This window comes from Cajanus cajan, chromosome 2, assembly GCF_000230855.2.
Source record: "Cajanus cajan strain Asha chromosome 2, NIPB_CcT2T_4, whole genome shotgun sequence".
NCBI classification, from domain to species: domain Eukaryota; kingdom Viridiplantae; phylum Streptophyta; class Magnoliopsida; order Fabales; family Fabaceae; genus Cajanus; species Cajanus cajan.
This window is the reverse complement of record NC_138518.1, coordinates 18,137,299-18,156,338: the sequence shown is the minus strand read 5'-3', so window position 1 is coordinate 18,156,338 and position 19,040 is coordinate 18,137,299. Positions and strand designations below refer to the sequence as shown.

General features: G+C 29.9%; 1 protein-coding gene across 1 annotated transcript; it reads right to left on the bottom strand.

The window, feature by feature from the left end:
* Positions 1–2,208: 2,208 nt before the first annotated feature.
* On the bottom strand, positions 2,209–9,671 carry LOC109810063 (lysine histidine transporter 1). The gene is made up of 8 exons (XM_020373433.2): positions 9,502–9,671; positions 5,902–6,053; positions 4,734–5,117; positions 3,780–4,173; positions 3,133–3,238; positions 2,914–3,005; positions 2,748–2,816; positions 2,209–2,657 (listed from the first exon to the last, which is right to left on the bottom strand). The coding sequence occupies exons 1-8, from the start codon at positions 9,550–9,552 to the stop codon at positions 2,559–2,561; spliced, it is 1,347 nt and encodes a 448-aa protein (XP_020229022.2). The 5' UTR covers positions 9,553–9,671; the 3' UTR covers positions 2,209–2,558.
* Positions 9,672–19,040: the final 9,369 nt, after the last annotated feature.

The following is a 19,040-nucleotide window of genomic DNA, read 5'->3' as shown; positions in this document are numbered from 1 at the left end:
CATTAAGATTATTCACTCAAAAGTTTTGACTAGTCTCTTGATAGTTTTCACGAAAGGACTTGAGCAAAATTTGCTTTAAATCTTCAACCAAGATCAACATCTTCAACGTTGTAAGGGACCTTTTATATATAGTCTTGAGAAGATTAACGTTTGTGACAAATCAAGGGGGACAAAATTATTTTCTATTCAAAATTAAATAAAAATTAAATAAGGATTATCATAGCAAGGATTATCATGCACCTCTTGAGTAAGGTACAACAAGTCTTTGTCATTTTGTTCCAATAAGAGAAACAAAATTTCTATAGTTGACACAACAGGTGGAAGAATGCACAATTTTCCCTTTTGAATAAACACTCACAAAGATGCATCATGTAGATTTGTCATCCACGTGTATGCATCAAAGTTTGAACTTGCTTTTATACAAAAGAACAAAATAATAAACACATTTTTTAATGGAAGCTTTTGTTGAGTTAGTTACGTAATGAATTTGATATAATGACAACTCACTTATCTATAATTGGTATAAGTTATCTGATAAACCATTTAAATATATGTGCACGCAAAATAAATATTTTGAAACAGAATATAACATGGTTAAACATGATGTTTTTCATTTTTAAGTCTAATTTTTAAATCTCACATCTTATAATTAATTGTAGTTTTAAATTTGTGTCATGATTCGTTATTCAACACAAATATAAAATTTAGAATTAATTATATTTTTTTTTGAAAAAAATTATAATGTTAATTTTAGTTTATCATCCAAATTAACTCTTATTATCTATCAGCAAAATCATGTTAGTTTTTTTTTTAATAAAAAAATTATCATTAAAATGCTTTAAGACGATGTACTAAAATTCTTAATTACATGCTTGATGTGCAAAAAAAAGGATGAAAAAGTCGAAGACGCTTTTCTACTTTAGATACATAGAGAATGAGAGTTAGATATATAATTTTGAGAATGCTTGTAATATTTTTTTAACATATTTCCTCTAATATATTTTTTATTAATTAAAAATTATTAAAGAGTTAAATATGATTTAGTTCTTATAAGAGTTTTGGTTTTGATTTTTATATAAAAAAGAAGTATTTCTTTTATCTCTCCAAAATTTAGAATAATTATTTTTTATACTTATAAAATGAGTAAATTTTAATTTTAATCTCTGTATATTTTTTTTTAACTTTCATCCTTTAAAATCTAAAGTGTCTATTTTTTATTCTTAACATAGGTTTACAAAAATAACATTAGGATCTAAATATTTTTTAAAAGTGAAACATTTTGATATAGTATTACACACAATTGTAAAAGTTATATGAGATTGTCATTTAATTTTTTATAAACACATAAAGTAATTAATAAATATCACATAGTAGAAAGGGCAAAATATAGTAATATGAAATTATAGAAGAACAGAAAACAACCGGAAAAAAAAAAAAAACTTATGAGAAAGAAAATTAAAACTTATTTCTTCAGTAGAAACATATTTAAGTTATTATAACATTACCAATAAGAACCATTAAATAAGAAATATGATTTGCATTTTTTTTAAACTTTTAATAGATTAAATAAGAAATATGACTCACATTTATTAAAAAAATGGGTTCCTCTATACTTTTTAGTTTTTACTGGCTCGCGTTTTCTTTAATATCTCTTCCTATTTCACACCAAGCAAAGAATAAGGCCCAAATACCAAGTATATTGAATTGAACTAGAACAAGGTTGGATCTCTATTCAACACAGAACAAGTTGGGCCAAAATTCGAGCAACGGCCATGCTGTAGTCAAGTTTCATATTTTAAAACTTATGTAAAATTTCTTATATGATTGGTATTGTTGTTTAATAAGATTAAAATTTTATTTAGATAATATAAATTTACATTTAATATAAATCTAATTAATATAAATTTAGACATATCATGGAAGAAAAATTCTAATTGTGATTGAAGAACAATACCGATTATATTTAAGAGTGTGTACTTAAATTTTTCCTTTTAATTTTTTAGAATTTCTGACCAAAAGGTCTTCTCACCCAAATTCATCTCGCGTCTCCTAGATGGTTAGGGTGAACAAGCAGTTTAATTAGGGTCTCTTATTTGAAACTCGCCTTCACCGCCACTATATAAGGGTGTATTTGGTAGAGTGAAGGAAATTTATCAAAAGTATAATATTAATCAAAATAGTTTATAATCAAAAGTTCTCATAAAAAAGTTTTTAAAAGGGAAAAAATATGTTTGTTTCCCCAAATTTAATCAAAGCCAAACATGCTATTTGTTCTTTACAAAATAGGTGCCATTACAAGAATAAGTAAGAGCAAAGAGAAAATTTAAATGATACATTCCTATAATGAAAATTACAAAGTAAAAAGCATCTAGAAATTTCTCATTCAGTTGATTCCGTGGTAATAATTTCGTCTTCCATCAACAAGTATAATGGGCATACTATACGAGCAATCTTTTGCAATCACACACAGGTCAATATAGTTAACTTCATCTCAACCAACTTCACTTCTCTAATTTGTATGCTACACCTTTCAATGATGAGTCAAGAGTGGAAAGAGTCTAAGAGTAAAATTTATAGGTCTTAGCTTTAATTATGATTGTCCTCAATCCTCCGATGGGTGATAAAATCATTAAACATAGGCCAAGCACAATGCAGATCTGTAATAAATGTAGCATGATTAATATTGGGCTTAATAAGAAAATTTTTCCAAAGAGAAATATTGAAACAAGAGTTAAATTCAAAGATACCCAGTTAATGATCCAAGACAAGCTGAATCTCCTTGGTTTGTGGATTGCAAGCCACATGATACATGGGAGCTAAAAATATAAATAATAAAATAAACAGTTAGGCACAATTATGATAATCCTAAGAAAACTTGATGAACTAAATACATAATAATTAGTCATGGCTTACAAAGTATGTTGTTGGAGCAAAAGCAAAGCCTCCAAAAAATCCTAGGAGACCATCGAAAAATGGGAAGGTAATAGCAATGAACATTGTGAATGCTGAAAAGTTTGAAATAAGAGGTTACATCAATGCACATATCCGAAGGAATTAAACTCATTGGAAGTGATACAATAACATGTCAAAAACATTTACATTACTTGATTCGGATCAGAAAGAGATACTTACCCACATATACATTACGTACAACAAAACGAAGCATTCTGCTTGGTTCAAAATTCAATTTCTTCACCATCACAGTTTCAATCATGTCAAACACTGGCATTGCATAAATCTGCACCAAATAGTCACAAAAAGCAGCAGTTTAGATACCTATAGTTACTTTAATATAATGATTAGAAAAGGAGAATAGTTTTTGTATAGTTCAAGAATACAATGTGCACAGGATTGGTCCAAGAATAAAACTACTAAAACTTAAACTTTAAGTCTACCAATACAAAAACATTTGTTATTAGCTTTTATAAAGTAAAAATTACATATGTTGACAAAAAGGTTTCATATATTAAAAAAACTTAACATATACCTTTCTCATTTTAAAAAAAAAAATCTCAAAATTTACTTCAAATCTCACTTATAGTTAGATCGACCCTTCATGTCTCTATGATCTTAACTGATCTCCATACAACATGTTATTGAATTTTATTTAACTTAATCTTATAAACTGAAAAACTTAGTGGTGTGTCATATGGTGATGGACTGGATCATAGACACGTGGTGGTTTCAGATCATACAATAATTTCTCCAAAGAAAAACGAAGTGTGAGATTAAGTTAAAGCTTTCAACAAGTAAAGAATCAGAGAGAAATTGAATTTGACCTGATAGCTTCCAATTACATGAACTACAACAAACAAGTTAGCCATTGCAATCAGCCATGCTGGCTTCTCTAGAGAGATGAGGATGTCAGAGTCAACCTCATTGCCAAACATCCAGTAACCAATGAGAGCAACAGGGAAGTAGCATATAGCCACAACTATGTAGGCAACAACCACTCCTCTCCACATAGGAACCTTGGAGGGCTTCTCTGGTGTGGAAGGGATTGTTGCTTGGATTTCCAGCACCACATTGTGCCCAGCATAGGCAAAAGCCACAGTGCCAAGGGCATTGAAGAAGTTAAATATTGTTCCTGAAGTGCTCTTAGCTTTGTAACCATATTGTACATTATCTTGAACACCCTTGTCTAGAGAAGCTCCCCAAGCAATTGTAGAGTAACTGTAGGAAAAAGGAAACATTGAAGACTATATTAACATGATAATTTCTGTATCACTGTATCATTCACATTCACATTCAACAAGCAGAAGTAAAGCTTATTGATAGTTATTGCAGATAATATATACAATTTCTTTGTATAAATTTTTCTAAAAGTACATAAAAAAAAAGTTTAAAAAAATTGAAATAAGTTTTTCATTGGCTAAATTTATCCAAAAAATCTCTTAATGAAGTGTCTTTAACAATCTCTAATACATTTTTTTTAAACTTTTTAAATTTTTGTTTAAAATTTATAGAAACTAAAAAATCATGAGTCAAACTCATTAAATAAAAAATGAGATCTATAAAATTTGATGATTTTCAATAAATTTTGTTTAATGATAAAGAATGTATTGCTAGTTTGATAGCCTTGTTACTCATTCTTTAAAATTTTGCAGAACTAACAAAATGATGAGTCTCAAATTCTCAATAAGTCATCCTCATAATTTCATGAGTTTCAATAAATTTGTGTCTAATAATGAAAGAGTATGTTATAAAGAATTTGTTGAAAAAGGGGCTTGTACCTTAAGGACATGATTGCTGCAGCCAAGGAAACACCAGTAATGGAGTTGAAGTCAGGGAGATGGGACAGTACAAAGTGAACCGATGCAAAGATCATAATGAAAAACGTTAATTTGATGTTTTTGCAGCTTGAACACACTGTATTATGGAACTTCTGCAATGATGTTCCCCCAGTGACCATGTACACAATGTTCACCCCAATTTCAACCACGAGTTGTTGAGGCACCACAATGTAAAGACCTAGCTTTTCACCAAAGGCATACTGACCCAATTCATGGTATCTATCAAACCTTTTCCCTGGAACCATTTCATGCATCTCAACCATTTGCCATAGAGTGTACAAGGTGATGATCCATGAGAGGATCAGTATAGTTACACCAGGACCCCTGTAGAAGAGGACATTGGGATTCTTAAATCATCAAATACATAACAAATATTACTTCCATTTACTAGCTTAGAGGAGCTTTGCTACTAAATAAAGACTTGGTTTAATCAATTTTTTTTATCTTTATAATATTATAAACTTTACTTTTAGTTAAAAATGTTCAATTTAGTCTTTATGCATGTCATATTTGTTCTTTTTTAATCTTTGTCTTCTATTTGTATAGGGTATAAAATTTATGAAACTATAAAAAGAAGGTACACTAAAATAAATTATTTTTAATTATAAAAACTAAAAAATAAAGTTCATGTAACTATATCAGATAAAAGAGTAACTAAAGCTAAAAATTTCTACTAAAATTGGTAAACATAACTGATTTTGGTCTTAGTCTTTAATATCATAACAAATTACACTCACTCCATGCAATTTATTTAAATTGCACACAATACCCCGCCTCTTTAATCCATGTAGCTTATTTAAATTGCACACAATACCCAGCCTCTTTAATCCTTATGGCAATTCTCCTAAATTATGTGAAAGACATTAAGCTCTTACCCCTCTCTTTCCTAAGAAACACATTACACCTAGTTTCTTATATAGTGCACTATGCTAGTATAATCTCCTTATATTATTATTTGAAAACAAAAGATATTTTAGAATTTAGAATGCAGTATGCAATATTTTTCTTGCTTACAACACAATGGCATTAAAGTATGTTTAAAAATAACATTATTTTATCTTATAGGAAATAAGTTGAAGCTTCAATGCATTTTGGATTTGAAATATACCATCCAAGCTCTGACATGGCATAGGGAAGACCAAGAACACCAGCTCCAACCATGGCAGTAACATTGTGGAAAGCTGAGTACCACCATTTTCCATTCCTTTTAGACGTAATTGGAAGCCACTCTTCAATTTTCCTATCCCTCTCTGATTTTTCCTATTTTATCAACAAACAACAAATTAAATGAGCCTCAACTTCAAGCTACATAATGGCATAAAATCACTTAATAACAAGGGTCTATATGCTAAAAAGGAAATACAAGAAAGTGTGTAACCAATTCACAATAGAAAATCTTATGAGGCGCTACTATGAGATGGTTTAATCAAACATAACACATTACAATGTTTGGTTACCTTATAAATGCATTCTTCTAAGGAATGATTTTACACAATTCTTCTAAGGAATGTTTGGTTAAGACTTCCTCATTTTACCATTAGAGGCTCTTCCAATGATGAATTAATTTGTGTTCTTTCATTGTGGTACGAAAAGAAAAAAGAAGAGTTTTTTTTTTTTTTTTTTTGTGTGTGTGTGTTCCATTGGGTGGATACCTTTTTGGAATATGACTATATAGAATTTTTTTGTGTTCTATCATTATTGTACACTAAAGGAAAAAAAAAAGAGATTTTTTTTCCCAACTATTCCAAACACTAAAAATTATCGTTTGGATTGTCATGTAGCCGTTTATGCATAATAATTAACAAAATGGATATTTCTTTCTATTTTATTTGGTTTTTATTTTTTTAAAAATGAAATTAAATATTCTATTTTTAATTTTATATTCAAACCTTTTTTATTTATAAATTAATTAAATATTGATCAAAATCAATATATATATTATGTTCTGTGTTTAAACAAATTTATCCCTATATTACAAATTAGAATGCATAAATTGAAAAGTGGCTGCTTTCTCATTAATTTAGACATTTTCAATATTCTCTTTTTCTTCTTCTTTGAAAGTGTATTTCATACACTATCACTTAAGTAATAAAAAAAAAAAATTGCTTTCAATCACCTTAAACTATCCTCCTTTTTATTTATCTCTTTAAACTGAAATTCATTATTTTTTTAAATATTAATAATTAAAAATAGTCTTATATCTTAGTTTTAATTATTTATTTAAATTTTAAAAATAATTTATATATTATAAAATTTATTTATTTTAAACTTAAATTTTATAATTTATATATTAAAATATCTACAAATTATAAAATTGGATTATATAAAGATAAATATTTATCCCGTGTAATACAGCAACTTAAATACTAATCTATCAATAATCGGTGGTCAAAGGCTAATCACAGCATCGTGTCCAGTAAAAGTAATTATTTCTAATTTGAAAGCCCGACAATTATGACTTTTGAATTTTGGGTCTTAAACACACGTATGACTTTGACTTATCTAAGGAAATTCTCAACATTTTTTGGCCACCGCATCAACACACAAGAAATATGATTTTTCTTGTGATAATAAAATTCAAATCTGTCATGAACAAGGCTCAAATTTGCATACCAATACCCATTCTCTCGTGGGAAGAAATTTTTTCATTTAATTTCAATAGTATTAACATGAATTTAATTTTAAATCAATAGCATTCAGGCAAGTGCAGTCACATATTTTCAATGAATGGCAACCATTGTTAATTTGATATAGCTTCATTTTGAATCATATATTAAGAAAATGTTCCTTTGAAAGTTATTAGCATACACTACATTTTATTTTAGGAAATATGACATAGTTTGATTTGAGAGGATTAATATTTATCACTTCTGATGGTGTTAAAAAAAAAAATTATCACTTCTGATATGAATAAGGTAATAGGCACCCAAATGTTGAAGAATCTTATACGTGGGAACTTGGGGTCCATTTGGTTAGGTTAATCCGTTAGTGGGTTCCATATAAACTAACCCACAAGATATATTTATGTGAAATTAATACTTCGTAGTTCATATGTGTTCTCATCTAAGAGTACAAAATAAGAAAAGTTATAAGCAAATGCTTCTGCGCATTTAATCTGTTATCAAGAAATAATTTGATAAACGATCTTAGTTTATTGAATATATGCATAATTAAAAATTAAGAAAATAATAATTTATGAGTATCATCTAAGTTTGTTTAAATTTATATAATTATAGTTTTCGACAAATACATAGATAATTAATCATATTATGGAACAATAATTAGTCAATATGTGATATTTAAATATATTATTATTTTAGAGAGAGGGCAAAAATTCAGATCGAAAGTCAAGTCCTTGGGCTAACTTAGAGAAAGAGAGAACCATCTAAGAGTAATTAAGTCCTAGAAAAACAATAGGATGACAATACAAATCCATCTGTGTTTAAATTTGTATATGTTGAATTCATATATAAATATAATAATATGGTACTACAATTACATCTGGGTACGTAGCAATTTCATGAATTGATGCTGCATCTGGGTACTATTATTATATTTATATATGTTGAATTCATATATTATATTTATATATATAATAATATGGTACTAATTCCTGTAAACTTTTGAATGATCTGTAGTAGATGATGTTATTACGTCTTTCTTTCTGACACTGACACCTGTTAGCCAATTATTATATTTTTTTATGATGACCTATTAGCCAATATTAATCTATCTATTATCACAACATCATCCTTCAAGCATAGTTAGCAAAATATGAAGAAATTAAATACCCAATTTTGATAAGCAAGGCTTCGACCAGTAACCACAGTGTGCACATAAAATTAAACCAAAAGACCATAAACACCTAGATTAACTGCTAAATAATTTTTTTAACTTTAAATTCTAAATGTAATCTCAAAGGAGGGTTTTGATGCTTTTCTTTTTCTTATAATATAGTTTTGATGTTGTTAATAATCATATCCAATTCTAAAAATTCAAATAAAGGGGGTCAATAAATAATAAAAAAAAGTCAAAATTACGGACCATTTCGTGACGAAACAAATTAAAATTTTTAGGCAATTTAGGACCACCAAATATTTATAGTTCCATTAAATTACATTTAGTTTAGAAATTATGTGATATAGGATCACATATGAATATTTTGGTATAAGTATCCTTTTAGCTTTTATCATTTTTTTAAACTTTATCTTTTAGTTTTTATAATTAAAAATATTTTATTTTAGTTCATATATATATATATATATATATATATATATATATATATATATATATATTTTTTTTTTTTTTTTTCTGTCTTAATAGTTTCACAAGTTTTAAGACATAGTAAAACGTTTAACCATAGAAATTAAAATTTATGAATGTGTTGAAGTTAAAAGAGTAATTAAACTTGTTTTCCCCCGTCACGTGCAAACTAAGAAAATGGTTTCGACTTTTCGTGAAGCCTCTAAACAAGTGTGGCCATGCATTTCTCAGCCATTAAGAGGTAAATGAACAAAGAAAGAACAACCAAGTAAAAGGCAAAAGTACGATGAAAATCGGAAAAACACACGATGAAAGGAATGAAACAACATAATATATGCTGAAGAACAATGAAATAATTGTAATTGATATGTTTCATTTAGCAAGTATAATAAAAAGTAATTGACTTTCATAAATGATAGATTGATGATTTGAGAGGGAAACTCACAGTTTTGTTGTGATGACTACCATTTGTTGATTCAGTTTCCAAACTTGCCATAGGTGCAGAATTAGATAGCCAGAAGTTTTTGCAGAAATGGAGATCAGCAAAGCAAACGGTGTTCTATAGTTAGTTTGTAATAAGAGAAAAAGGTGGCTCTCAGCTTTGAAAAACTTGACTGTGTGAGATATTTATAGACAGAGAAAGCAACAAAACAGAAACAAAATAAAATTGATAGATAACTATACTACTATATAAAATATTCGCAATAAATTCAGCAACCCTAATATCACACTTTCTAATGTTTTCTTTTTAACCCTTTTTTGTTTTTATAGGATGAAATTATAATGTCAAATACTAAACATAATATAAACAATAGTAGTTTGTTCAAACAGAAATTAATTGGATCTCTTTGTAAATAAAAAAAAAATGTAACAAAACTTGAGTCTCATTAAAAATAATTAATTAGGATTTAATATAAATTAATTAATGAAAAAATTAGTAGATATATGTTGTATTGTGTCAATAACATAGTTAAAATAATTTAAAGATAATAGAAATTAGGTTAAAAAAAATGTCACAAATTGTTCTCAATAGAAGAGAGCGTGTGAAAAAATAAATTATTAGAGAATATTATTAATATTTTTCAAACAAATTTTACCACTTGGTGTAAAAATAATAGAAGAAAACATGTAAAATATATAGGAGGAGAGCTATATGATAAAGAAAAGTACTGATATATGAATACTCATTTGTATACATAATTGATATGATTTATTTTATTTTTATTTTTTTTCTTATTACATTAATATATATATATATATATATATGTATGTATATATTACTTATTACTTTTATATATCTCTTATATATTGCACTTATCATTTTTGTTTCCTTTATTTTTTTTTTTCTTGATCTCCTTATATAGACATGCATTAGAAAGTTCAACAAATATTTTCATAGAGAGAACTTGAGAGACAAATATATTAGTAGAAAATATCTAGAAAAAAATATATATATCGTGTCATTCTTCCTTTATTTAAGAGTTGGACAGTTGGTGGTATCTGTGGCCACGTATATTCCACGAATCGATCATACCTATTATGGGTTTAATTAATTTTGATTCCTCATACTATATATATGTGTTTATTTTGAAAATTCAGCTCTTATACGAAAATTTTGTTAATGAGTTCCTATTCCTGCAGTCACGTGTTAAAACAATATTGCACGTTATTCTTTACACGTAGTAATAAGACTGAATTGAAAATAATATCACATATATAGAAAGAATAATTTTCTAAAGTTTTATAAGTAATAAAAGAAAGTAAACGTTATGACGTTATGCATAATTTTATATATAAAACATTTGTTTAATATATTCATGATCATAATGTCTCTGAATCTGGCATAACTGTCGATTAAACTCATTGCTTTCGTAGTAGCAAAAACTAAATGTTATAGTTTATTTTAAATATATATCATGATTAATATGATACTTTTTTTTTTTTAACGTAAGATACTTACTAAATTTATGTATAGAAATTTGAAGATTGATTTAATTTTATAGTTTATTGTTTCTTATATATGGCATGATATTTTAATTTGACCTTCTAACTTTATTTATTTTATTACATATCTTCTAACAATATTTAAATAGTCTCTTTTAATTAACACTTAAATTCTACTTAAATCAAATATGATACTTTTAATATATAATTTTATATATTTTCATATTACGTTTATTTTATAATTTACGATTAAAAGATTGAGTATAATTCATACGATATTTGTTGAAACATTTTCTTTAAAAAACCACCTTCACGCGTAGAGAATGGAATATGAAAGTCAGAGAGAGGTAGAGTTCTTAGACGTGACGTACATGACATCGTATAATATATAGTGTTTACATTGGAAAAATTGGAATATATATTGAAATTTAAAAGGAGAAACGTTGACTTTCAAGTCTGAGTTGCGATAGCTGTTTTCTTGGTAATGACCGAAACTTCGCGGAATACGTCACATTTTTTGTTGCCAAATGCCTACAGAATTACATGTATGTTTGATTTTTTTTTTTTTAAAAAAAACAATTTCATACTGCTCAGAAATTATTTTTTTCACTCAAAATTTAAAAATGGTTTTCCAAAAAATTTTATTTAAAAATAAAAAAAAACATAAATACAACTTGTTTTCTGTCATTTTATTTGTTTTTCTATTTTTATCTTATTCCACTTCTTCCATACTCGATGATGGTTTTAAGTACAAATTGGTGAGACGATGGTCAAAAACTTCATTATTGGAGAAATGCCAAAAAAAAATTATTATTTAGTTTATATAATATAAAAAAATTTGTATAAATCAAATACTAGAAAAGTAAAATAATTATGAATAATTAATCAATAATCAAAATTTTCAACAATTAAGAAAAATATACCAATAATTTTATAAGATTAAATATAAAAAAAACATTGGATGTAAATAGGGAGGAAATAATAGACCTACCCTGCGAGTTGGCTTGTTGGCCGTCAAAAATTGGCAGGTCAGGTTGGACATTGTGGCCCACAAGCTTGTCAAGCCAAATGGTGGATCAGGATGGATTGCCTTGCTGTCTCGCCTAATTTTTTATATTATTTTATTTTTAATGTTAAATTTAAATAAGATACATGAGATTTATTATGTGAGTAATTTATAATTTTTTCTGCAACAAATATGTTATATATTTGATTTATTTTATTATATGTAATTTGAGATTTTTGCGCAACAAATTTGTTAGAAGAGTTATTATTATTATTATAACTGGATGTATATTTGTTGTGTAGTAAATCAAATCATATTTGTTATAAAATTTTATTATTTAGGTACACTAATTTATGTGAGTACTTAAGATATTAAAAAAGAAACATGTTAGAAGAGGTATCTAAAATAAATATGCAAACTTTGTTTTCCTTTTTATTTATATATTTTTTAGTGAGCCCATGCACCCTAAGGCGAAGCAGGCCAAAACGTCCACCTCATTTTCACTTGGTGGGCAGGCCCAACCTAACCTGTTTTTGGTGGGCCAATGGTAGTGACCTTAGTTAAAAGAAGTGTAACGGACGTGCCTATTTATTTCAAAATGTTACTGTGACACCCTTACTACCCCAACACATATATAATATAATTTAATTAAGAAAAATGAACTTTCAAAGGGTTCGTAAAAGGGTTCACATAAAACTTCAAAAATGTTCTTTCTTCAATATAAGAAAATGACTGAAAAATAAAACTTGAAAGGTAAAATTTAAGAGTTTACAATTTTAAAATCATTTATTACAATACCAAATCCATATAAATATTCTATCCTAAAAATCCTCTGCCCCGATGTCACACTATCAGAGCATTCCCATAATTTAACTATTGGCATTCTAGATGCCACTCGTAGCCGGATCTTCTTCACCTAAAATATCCACAGTTTATACGGTGAGAAAAGAAAATATCTATATGCAAAGTACATACAAACACATCACAATATAATCTCATCATAATTCATTATTTAATAAAATATATATATATATCAATCATTCATCATCCTCACATCTCAATTCACATTTAACATATCTCATTTCACATACATATCTCAATCCATCATAATCCACACCAATTATACAATTTACAACATCATTTCCATATCCATAATTCATGTCAATCTTACAATTAACAATATCATTTCCACATCCATAATTCACGCCAATCTTACAATTAACACTATGCCAAGACCTCGCCACATCTGACACAAGTGATACAGGTTAATTGCCTCCCACACCAAACCAGGGTCACGCCCTCCCTGTAGCATCACTTACCCAGGGGTCATGCCATCCCTAGTCATTAAGGAGTACGCTCGTCCCTGAAGCATCACCTACTCAGGGTTCGTATCATCCCTGATCATCCGGGAGTACACTCGTCCCTGAAACATCAACTACCAAGGTTTGTATCATCCTTGATCCTTTAGTGTGAGGAACCACAATCAAATTACAATCCATACAGTCTCTTGCAATTAACCCTATGCCAGGGCTGCCATAATCGATATAAGTGGTGTGTGTTAACTGTCTTACTCATCCCACACCATGCTAGGGTCACGCCTTCCCTGTAGCACCACTTACCTAGGGGTCGTGCCATCCCTAGTCACTGATGTGAGGCACCACAATCACAATCATAATCACATCCATACAACATCTCATCTCATAATTCAAATTCACATCACGTACACAATTCCACCTCACATACACAACAGATAAGCCCAACAAAATAAGGGTTTACACACCCCTCAAGTAATTCACATCAAGATCATTCATTCTTATCAATCAATACAATAATATTCATAAATTAATATTATAAACAATGGAATTATCAATTTCATATAACTTTAACATAAACAATAAAACCCCCAATTCTTTCAAAACCTAACTCACAGGCACTTTTCTACAGTTTCGTTCTCCCTCTCAGATCATCATTCTTACAAATTAAATATATATTTCTAATCCTCAACACATATAGAATCTAATGGTATCATTAATTCCTCAAACAGAAATATTTCAATTTTTCCAAAACCTAGCCTACAGACACTTTTCTATAATTTCGTTCTCTCTCCCAGAGCATCACTTTTACAAATAAATCATATATTCATAATCCTAAATTCATACAGAATCAAATAAGACCAATAATTCTCCAAACAGAAATAATTATAAAATTGCTCATAATCCTAAAGGATTCTTCCTCTATCCAATTCTCTCATGTAACTCTACATATAAATAATTCCCTTTTTCCCCCGTACCTGGATAAACAGTCGTTGAAACTACAACAGGGATCTCTTGGTCTCCTCCTCTAAGTGCCCCATGGTCTTCAGAGAGAAGAAGAGGGGAAGAAGAAAGAACAGAAGAGAATAGGAAGAGAGAATGAGAGATGTGAGAAAATGAGAGGTAAGACCTCCTATTTATAGGAATCTACCTCAACTAATCCGGAACAACCCGTTCCAAAAGTGGAACGGCCGTTCTGGACCCTCCAGAACCAAGCAAAAATCTCAACTGGAACGGCCCGTTCCAAAACCCAGCAGAATGGCCCGTTCTACTTTCAGAACGGCCCATTCTCCAAACCAGAACGGCCCGTTCTCCAACCGAAACGGCCCGTTCTCAACTACGTTTTTTAGGCAAATTCTTTATTCCGGAACGGCCCGTTTCACTTTCGAAACGGCCCGTTCCAGGCAACGAATTGGGCCCATGGCCCCGCGAAAATTTGGGCTGTTACAATGCTCCCCTCCTTTAAGAAATTTCGTCCCTGAAATTTTTGCAATGGTAGAATCCTCACTTCTTACTTTCTAATTCTTGTGTAACCTCACTACCTTATTGATGTACAACTCTATCAATTTCACCAAAGGATATCTAAGGGTAAAACAAGTAAACTTGGTGAGCCTATCCACTAAAACAAAAATAGAATTGATCTCTTAAGCGTCTCAGACAAACCTACAATTAAAGTCTATCCACTCACCATTACAGTTCCAAAATGGGACGTCTAAGTGCTACGAAAATTCCTAAAGACTTCTTGCATACTAAACACGAGCATACAATTTCTCTACTCCTCTCTTCACTTTAGGCCACCATGCTTCCGCTACACCACTCTGATACATCCCCTAAAGTCCCAATACATCTCAGTAGCTCCTAAATGAATGTCCTTCCTCTAAAATCATCTTTCTTAATTGAAGGTTACTAAGCACTCAAATTTGTTCTTGTACCTCGAGACAACATCGATTCTACTCAGAAAAGTTATCTATACTCCTACCAATCTTTTTCCACTTGGTTCTTTAAGAAAGGCTCTAACTCCTAGGCTTCTCTAATCTCATTCATTAATTCACTAGTCGCTTTCAACATAATCAATTCAATGCTCCTAAGGATAATCTCACACACAAAGCACAAGTCTCTAAATTCTTCAATCAAATCTAACCCTTAAATCATCATAAATGATATACCAGAGGTCATCATAATCAAGGCATCTGCCACAATATTGATTTTACTTCTATGATCGTCTTTAAAGATTAATCACCTAAGCGTAAGTTCACTAGGTATACATATCAGATCTCTAATTTCACCACTCCATCTACACCCAAGTCAAACTCTTATCCATCACCTTATCCTATAGCCTTATATCTTGTCACCAAAATTATGCTTCTCCAATTTCTTTCAATAATCCATTCGTCACTCAAGTCATACTTAGTCTCACACTACTAAGGGTAACCTTATAAGCCAAACTTAAATCTCTAATTTGAGCCAAAAGGATTCATCTCTCTAATCCTAAGGAAAGATAAATATAAAGGTTTCCTACACAAAACATCGGTCACCACAATGACTTTACTCAAATAACAACTAAGTTTGAAATATTAGTCCTCCAGAAAGTTAAACTATCTCTTTTGTCTAATAATTAACTCCTTCAGTCAACCAATAATTAAGGCTCTAATTATCAATAAATACCTCAAGCTTAGAATCATATAGGCAGTATCTCTAAATATTACAACTGCTAACTTAAAAAATCATAGGTAAGGTAATTCCTCTAATGAGTTTTCAATTGCCTAGAATCACAAGCTACTACCTTTCCTTCTTGCATCAACATTCCACCCAAACCTATCTTAGAAACATCACCCTATACCACAAAAGGTTTACTAAGATCAGCCAGTGCTAACACTAGTGCACTAGTCGATCTTTCCTTAAGAATTTGGGAACTATTCTCACACTTACTATCTCACACAAAAACAACACTCTTCTTAGTTAATCTGCTCAAAGGTAATGTTATCTTAGGAAGTTACTCAATAAATATCCAACAACAATGAGCTAATCCAAGAAAATTCCTAACCTCACTAACTGATTTAGGTATCTTCCACTTAAGCACAACTTCTACTTTAAATAGATTAATATTATACCTTCGCTAGAAATTACAAGACCTGAAAATTCACTTCATGCAATCAAAAATCATACTTAGATAACTTAGCCTAAATTTGTCTTGTATACATCTTCATCCTCATCTCCAATATGATCATATACACCCTAAGGTCAATCTTACTAAACACATAAACACTCGCTAATTAATCCATAAGGTCATCTATCCTCATATTAACATACATACATATCAAATCATATTAGAATAGCTACTTTAAACTTTCATATATATCATCCTTAAGCATGTACGAATCAATCATCGTTTACTCCATATAGCATGTACATGAACCAACTTTACCACATAGCATCATACAGCCTTAAACGATCTCTCAATCCACATGGCAACACCTCAGAATATCATATACAAATCAGTTTTCATCCTTGCATTGCCTAACAACTCAAAACATCATGACACATTACATATTCCATCAACAACTGGCAACGAAAAATGACACCTAAAGAGTTATACTCCTCCACGTGATCTCAAACCTATCTCAATAGAAAGCTAAGAGAATAAGCTATAACTCTTATGAAGACATGAGATTCTATAAAAAAAATCGTCTTCTTAGCTAAAAGTTCAAAAATCCAACAAATATATTCAACGCTTACAATTAGACTTCTAACCATCAAAGCAACTATAACTGGAGTTCTAGATCTCCGTTTTATCTAATTCTAGTACCATTAGAAAGATAACGTCCAAGGCTACAACTTTCCTGAAGACTACAAAAATCTAATTCTGTCAATGCAGTACTCAAACTGGCACAACAAAACTACAGCAAAAAAACTTCCTCTACACCAAACTACAATAGTGTATCAACATTTAAGGCCACAAAATACCTCAATCCTTTCAAACTCACTCCTTTACCTCAAACTCATCCAAGCTTCTCACTACAATCCTAAACCAAAACAAATGACATACTTCACACAAAAGACTTAGAGTTGAAATAAAATCCTTATGCAACCTAACCCCTAACAAGGTTAATATGCAAGCATCAAAACTTAAGGAAATAACCAACACTCTGACCTTTCATCAAGAACACTCAAAGCTCTAATGCTCAACACATAACCTCTTTGATTCAATCACTAGAACTATAGCTTTCAAAAACTCTACCAATCGTAAACTCTTAATACACTCGACAAATCAATGTCTCACCCACATTCAAAGTCCTAATAGTTCTAGTTGGTTAGCAAGATTTCGTCCACTACTACTGGCACATATGCTTGCAATACGAGCGATACCACTCAACCACTACTTCTTACGTAAGTAAGAAGTATCAAAACAAATAAGCAATCATGAATAGCATCAACTAAGCTATATCATGTCTTTCAGCCAAATTCTGAGAAAACAATACACAAGTAAGCACAACACTAACAACACAAGGGAAACATCATCATTATCCTCATCATAATGCAAAACATTGTTAGAGTACACACAATTAAATAACAACAAACAAAATCAATCATCATACTAGCATATCAATAAATTCCACAATCAATTCATTTTATCATTCATCTACTAAACAAGCATAGTAGACTCACAACTCACGGTCGATTGGATCGACCTGCTCTGATACCACTAAATGTGACACCCTTACTACCCCAACACATATATAATATAACTTAATTAAGAAGAATGAACTTTCAAAGGGTTTGTAAAAGGGTTCACATAAAACTTCAAAACTGTTCTTTCTTCAACATAAGAAAATGACTGAAAAATAAAACTTGAAAGGTAAAATTTAAGAGTTTACAATTTTAAAATCATTTATTACAATACCAAATCCATATAAATATTCTGTCCTAAAAATCCTCTGCCCCGATGTCACACTATCAGAGCATTCCCATAATTTAACTGTTGGCATTCTAGATGCCACTCGTAGCCGGATCTTCATCACCTAAAATATCCACAGTTTATACGGTGAGAAAAAAAAATCTATATGCAAAGTACATACAAACACATCACAATATAATCTCATCATAATTCATTATTTAATAATATGTATATATATATATATATATATATATATATATATATATATATATATATATATATATATATCAATCATTCATCCTCACATCTCAATTCACATTTAACATATCTCATTTCACATACATATCTCAATCCATCATAATCCACACCAATTATACAATTTACAACATCATTTCCATATCCATAATTCATGTCAATTTTACAATTAACAATATCATTTCCACATCCATAATTCACGCCAATCTTACAATTAACACTATGTCAAGACCTCGCCACATCTGACACAAGTGATACAGGTTAATTGCCTCCCACACCAAACCAGGGTCACGCCCTCCCTGTAACATCACTTACCCAGGGGCCGTGCCATCCCTAGTCATTAAGGAGTACGCTCGTCCCTGAAGCATCACCTACTCAGGGTTCGTATCATCCCTGATCATCCGGGAGTACGTTCGTCCCTGAAACATCAACTACCAGGGTTCGTATCATCCTAGATCCTTTAGTGTGAAGAACCACAATCAAATTACAATCCATACAGTCTCTTGCAATTAACCCTATGCCAGGGCTGCCATAATCGATATAAGTGGTGTGTGTTAACTGTCATACTCATC